We start from the raw sequence: 6,280 nt of genomic DNA on the forward strand, positions 1-6,280 counted from the left end.
CCCCTCTCCTCTGCTGTCCTGCCCCTCTCCTCCCCTTCCCTCCTGTCCCCTCTCTTTTCTCTTAATCCCCTCCCCTTCCCCTCTCCTCTCTCTCCCCCTCCCACCTCCTCCTTCCCCTCCCCTCCCCCCTCCTCTTTTCTTTTCTTTCTTATGGGATCTCATTTTGTTGTCCAGACTGGGGTGCAGTGGTGCAATCATGGCTCACTGTAGCCTTGACTTCCCATGCTAAAGCAATCTTCCCACCTCAACCTCCCAAGTAACTGGGACCACAGGCATGTGCCACCGCCCCAGCTCATTTATTTTATTTTATTTTTTGTAGAGAGAGGGTCTCCCTATGTTGCCAGGCTGGTCTGAAACTCCTGGGCCCAAGCAATTCTCTCGTCTCGGCCTCCCAAAGTGCTGGGATTACAGGTGTGAGCCACGGCACACAGCCCCAAGTGCTTTCATGCATGATCTCATTTCACGTAATCCTTGGAAACCCCGAGAGACACGCCGATTCCAGCCTATTTCTTAGATGGGGAGACCGGGGCTCAGAGATGTGATATACTTGGCCCAAAGTGTTGATAAGGGAGGAGCAGATATTGGAACTCAGGTGTGGCTGACTCCAAAACTGGGGGCTCTTTGGTCTCAATGTCACATTTAAAACACTTACTTTGAAATTTAATTCTTTGACTAGCCAATATGAGCCACCTGATTCAAAACTCAGATGCACAGGAAGGTGTATGGGGGTCTCCTTCCCTGCAGGAGTCAGCTCTGTTCTCTGCTTCCTGGTACCTTCCAGAGCTCCCAGGCACATTTGCATAAGGAAGGGAGCACGCTCTGCCCGCTGGGCTGCCCTGGCCTTTTTCCTGGAATGGTGTGTTACAGCCTGGAGGTGTTCTAACCACACCATATGTATTAGTCCATTTTCACACTGTTGATAAAGACATACCTGAGACTGGGTAATTTATAAAGAAAAGGAGGTTTAATGAACTCACAGTTCCATGTGGCTGGGGAGGCCTCACAATCATGGTGGAAGGTGAAAGGTACGTCTTACATCGCAGAAGGCAAGAGAGAACGAGAGCCAAGCGAAAGGGGAAACCCCTTATCAAACCATCAGATCTCGTGAGACTTACTCACTCCCAGGAGAACAGTATGGCGGAAACCGCCCCCATGATTCAATTCAATTCAGTGTGAGAATTATGGGAGCTACAATTCGCGATGAGATTTGGGTGAGGACACAGCCAAACCATATAAGCATCATAAACACCGGGAATGTGTCCCTGTGACATGGCAGCATTTAAAGGTTTCTGGTGGCCTCCTTTAGGCAGCTTTCCTGTTCGAAGGGCCTGCTGTGAGATGGGGAATGAGCCCTGTTCCACCCCTCCACCCCCAGTGCCATCTCTTGCCTCCTCCTCAGGCTGGAAACGTGTCCTGCATCTCTCCTGAGTGTCCCCCTGGCCCCTGTCAGACCTCCCCACAGTCAGATTGCTGTACTTGTGTTCCAGGTAAGTGACACTCTTGGAGCATTTTTCTTTTTCTTTTTCTTTTTTTTAGATTTTTTTGTAGACCTCGCTATGTTGCCCAGGCTGGTCTTGAGCCTCAGGTGGTCCTCCTGCTTCAGCCTCTCAAAGTGCTGGGATGACAGGCATGAGCCCCCAAGCCCGTTTTTGCATTTTGCTTCCTTTTTTTTTTTTTTTTGAGGGGGAGACTTGCTCTCCAGGCTGGAGTGCAGTAGCATGATCTCAGCTTGCTGCAACCTCCGCCTCCCAGATTCAAGCGATTCTCCTGCCTGAGCCTCCGGAGTAGTGAGTAGCTGGGATTACAGGTGCCCGCCACCATGCTGGGCTAATTTTTGTATTTTTAGTAGAGACGGGGTTTCACGACGTTGGCCAGGCTGGTCTCGAACTCCTGACCTCAGGTGATCGACCAGCCTTGGCCTCCCAAAGTGCTGGGATGACAGGCGTGAGCCCCAGAGCCCGGTTTTACGTTTTGCTTCTTTGTGTGTGCAGGGGAGGTTGTCTTTTGAGTATGCGATGGGGTGGGGTGAGTGGAGGAGTCAGGGAGGAGATTGGTTTCTGCTTTACAAACTCAGATTAAGTGAAGCATTTCGAAGTGGCTGTTTTTATTGTGCACTTTTTATGTGTACAGCAGTTTGATGCTAGACTGTATTCACAGCCCAGCTTTCCCCTGCCTTAGGAGTCACCTTCAGCTCAGGCAGGACTGGGTTTCAGTCCACCCTTGTCATTGCTCTGTCCCAGGGCAGGGAGGGGTCTCTCCTTAGCCACTAATGAGTTGGTCCTTTGTTAAAAACAAGGTTTTATTTCCTGGGATGGCTTCATCACTGTCATGGATGTTCCCTGCTGACCCTGTGCCCCTTGCTGTGTGGGGCACTTGCCGGAACTCCATCTCATGAAACCCTTATGTCACCACTCTAAGGCAGTACTATTTATTGCCCCATTTTGTAGATGGGAACACTGAGACTCGGAAAGTTCAAGTCACTGCCTAAAGGTACACAACCATTAAGTAATGGAGCAGAGCTTGAATTCAAGTCTACCTGATTTCAAAGCTGGTGTTCTTTTAAAGTATTTTTTTTCTTAATATTTAAATGTTATATTATTTTTAATTGACTTATTTTTGCATAGTCAATGTAGTCTGGATGAGATAGAAACCCTTATCAGTCCCATTGTACAGATGAGAAAACTGAGGCTTAGAGAGCTATAAGTGTCTTGCCCAAAGTCATTCCCTGGTGAGTTGTGTAGCTAGGATTTGAGCCCAGGGCATTCTTTTTTTTTTTTTTTTTTTTTTGAGACGGAGTCTCGCTCTGTCGCCCAGGCTGGAGTGCAGTGGCCGGATTTCGGCTCACTGCAAGCTCCACCTTCCGGGTTTACACCATTCTCCTTCCTCAGCCTCCCGAGTAGCTGGGACTACAGGCGCCCGCCACCTCGCCCGGCTAGTTTTTTGTATTTTTTAGTAGAGACGGGGTTTCACCTTGTTAGCCAGGATGGTCTCGATCTCCTGACCTCGTGATCCGCCCGTCTCGGCCTCCCAAAGTGCTGAGATTACAGGCTTGAGCCACCGCGCCCGGCGAGCCCAGCGCATTCCAACAGCAGGTGACCCTGGGCAGTTTCTAAGGCTGTTTTTTCAGTAGAGTGGATCTTCAAATCAAAGACTCTCCCCAGATTCTCATAGCCTCCAGGGGGGTAGTAGCACCATTTGTCTAACGTGGCACCTTTGTCTTAGGTGTCTGGAACAGTCTCTTTTTCTTTCTTTTTTTCTGTTACTCTTTAGTTATTTAGGGCTTCCCCTGCCTTTTTTAGTTAAGGACCTCGTCTTACATGTGATTCATTCTTTGTCAGATTTTGTGTTGTTGAGATGGGGTCTTGCTCTGCCGCCCAGGCTGCAGTAGAGTGATGCAATCACTATAACCTCAACCCCTGGTTTCAAGCCATCCTCCTGCCTCAGCCTCCTGATTAGCAAGGTCTACAGGCACACACTGCTGCACTCAGCTAATTTTTAAAAGTTTTTGTAGAGATGGGGTCTTGCTATGTTGACCAGACTGGCCTCGAACTCCTGGGTGCAAGAGATCCTCCCACCTCGGCCTCCCAGAATGTTGGGATTACAGGCATGAACTGCCACACCCAGCCCTTGTTTTGTGTCTGGGGTTTGGAGGGGGAGAAGTGCTTTGGGTTCCTGGGCATGGAGCATGCTTGGAGCATGCTGTGGAGTGTCGTGGGTGGGTGTTACATGCCCCGGGGCTCCCCACCCATTTGTTCCCCCTTTTCTTTAGCTGCCTCTGCCCAAAGACCTTGAGCTGCTCCCTTTCTCCTCTGCAGTGAGATGCTATTTCCACGGCCGGTGGTACGCGGACGGGGCCGTGTTCAGTGGGGGTGGTGACGAGTGTACCACTTGTGTCTGCCAGGTATGGTGCTGGAGCGTCCCGAAGCCTGTGGAATTGATGGGGAGGGGAGCGAGGCACAACGCTTTCCTCAGGTTGACTTGACTAGGAGAACATGAGCTGCCATACAGCAACAGGGAAACTGAGGAAGCAAAGGCACTACAGGGATCCCCCAGGCCTTCCCATAGTCTCTTGGAACTTCATCTTTCAACACTGCTATTTACAGAGCACCTACTGTGTGCTGGGGACACAGCTAAGCACAAGGAAGTCCCAGTCCCCTTGGTCCAGAAGCCCACAGCCTAGGTGGGTTGATGGCCAGGGGCCCAGGACTCCTGATGCCCTTTTGGAAGGCGGGATGTTAAGTAGAGATCTAGAGGGTGGCGGGGACTCATCAGGCAGGGAGCTGAGGTTGCTGTACACAGCGGAGGGTGGAGGACTGCAGATGGCCATTCTGGCTGGAGCACGGAGAGAGGCAGGCAGGCAGCAAGGCTGCAGGAAGGGGTTGCATCTTGGGTTGTGTTTCCTAGAAGCAGGGCCTGTGCAGGCGACTTACCGAAGGAGTGCTCTCAGGAGAAACCAGAGAGGGAGGCAGGGTGAAGGTGTGGTTTCACACTGATCCCTGCGAAGCTCTGGACAGTGGACCGTGCTGGGGAGCAAGGCTCTTGCACCCCAGGGCCAGTGGCCAGTCAGTTATAGAGACTCTCTGTGTTCCCCAGGGAGTGGGGGCAGTGACCATCCAGGCATCTCTGGAGGATGCAGCTGCCGTCAGCCACTGGCAGCACTTCAGAGACAGGACCTGGGTGGGCACTGACAGCCTCTGCCCTGACTCAGTCCTGAAGGGCTCCACCAGCTGCATTGAGGGCTTTGCACTCAGTCAAGCTGCAGAATGGTTTTATGCGTGGAGGGATGCGATCAGATTGTGCTGGAGAAAGTTCTCTGGCTGCGGACCAAGAGACGATTGGAGGGGCCAGAGTGGAAGACAGTAGGGAGCCTGGACAGCAGCGGGAGGCTGAGAGATGGTGGACACCACACCTATTCCCAGGATGCCCTCCTGGGCTCACACCCAGCCCCCATTGAAGGACTGTGGGTTCTCCCCACCCCACTGTTGTGCTCCCTGGAGATTTCTTTGTCAGTTTCACTTGAGTAGTGGGAGGGTGATGGCAGCCTGCCAGCCTCCTCTAGCTCTCCATGGTCTCCAGGCGCTGCCCTCATCATTCTGTGCCTGGGCTCTCTTCCAGAATGGGGAGGTGGAGTGCTCCTTCATGCCCTGCCCTGAGCTGGCCTGCCCCCGAGAAGAGTGGCGGCTGGGCCCTGGGCAGTGCTGCTTCACCTGCCAGGAGCCCACACCCGCAACAGGTGAGCTGGCCCAGGGCTGCCCCGACACAGGGCAGGGCGTGGATGCTGGGGAGAGAGGCTGAGCTTCACCTGTTGAGACTGCTGGTGTGTGTGTTTGTGTGTGTGTACATGTGTCTTTGTGTGCATGTGTATGAGCGTCAGTCTGTTTTGCGTAGTGTGTCTATGTGCCTGTGTAAGTTTGTGTGTGTCTGAGTTTGTGAGTGGTTATCTGTGTGTTGGTGTGTTAGTAGTACCTGCGTGTGGGAGCCTGTGTATGTGTGTCTTTGTATTTATGTATATGAGCGTGTGTCTGTGTTTTGTGTAGTATGTCTGTGTATCTGTGTGTGTGTGTGTGTGTGTGTCTGTGTTTTTGTGTGTGCCTGTGTGAGCATGCATGTTTGTCTTGTGTCTGCATATGTCTCTCGTATCTGTATATGTGTGTGTGCATATAAGTGTATGTATGAGTGTGTCTGAGTGTAAGTTTGTGTGTCTGTGTGAGTAATGTGTGTGTCTGTGAGCATATATATGTATGTGTGCATTTGTATGAATGTGTGTAAATTTGTGTACATGTGTACAAGTTTGTATCTGTGTGTTGTGTCGTATGTCTTAGTGTGTGCCTGTGTGTGTGTTTCTCTGCTTGTGAGTAGTTTTCTCTGTGTGTGTGTCAGTGTCTTAGTGGTATCTGTGTGTGGGAGTCTGTGTACATGTGTCTTTGTGCATGAGCATGTGTCTGCTTTGTGTAGTATGAGTGTGTCTCTGTGGTATTTGTGCCTGTTTTTGTGTTTTTGTGTGTGCCTGTGTGAGCATGCATGTTTGTGTTTGTTGTGTCTGTATATGTGTATGTGCATGTAAGTGTTTGATTCTATGAGTGTGTGTGCAAGTTTGTGTTTCTCTGTGTGAGTAGTGTCTGTGAGCATATGTATGTAAGTGTATTTGTATGAGTGTGTGTGTCTGTGTGAGTTGTATCTGTGTGTGTATGTAAATCTGCATTTGTGTATGTGTGTGTCTCTGTGTTTGTGCCTGAATGGTATCTGCGTGCATGTGTAAGTGTGCATTAGTATGAGTGTA

The 6,280-nt window shown here is 50.9% G+C and overlaps 1 protein-coding gene across 1 annotated transcript in view; it reads left to right on the forward strand.

The window, feature by feature from the left end:
• Positions 1 to 6,280, forward strand: part of VWCE (von Willebrand factor C and EGF domains) — a 42,194-nt gene that overhangs the window by 17,732 nt on the left and 18,182 nt on the right. Inside the window, exons 11-13 of the mRNA XM_023189512.1 lie at positions 1,400 to 1,487; positions 3,816 to 3,901; positions 5,116 to 5,233. Of these exons, the coding sequence (XP_023045280.1) occupies positions 1,400 to 1,487; positions 3,816 to 3,901; positions 5,116 to 5,233 (292 nt within the window). The remainder of the gene's footprint in view (positions 1 to 1,399; positions 1,488 to 3,815; positions 3,902 to 5,115; positions 5,234 to 6,280) is intronic.

This window comes from Piliocolobus tephrosceles, chromosome 13 (genome assembly GCF_002776525.5).
Source record: "Piliocolobus tephrosceles isolate RC106 chromosome 13, ASM277652v3, whole genome shotgun sequence".
Taxonomy (NCBI): domain Eukaryota; kingdom Metazoa; phylum Chordata; class Mammalia; order Primates; family Cercopithecidae; genus Piliocolobus; species Piliocolobus tephrosceles.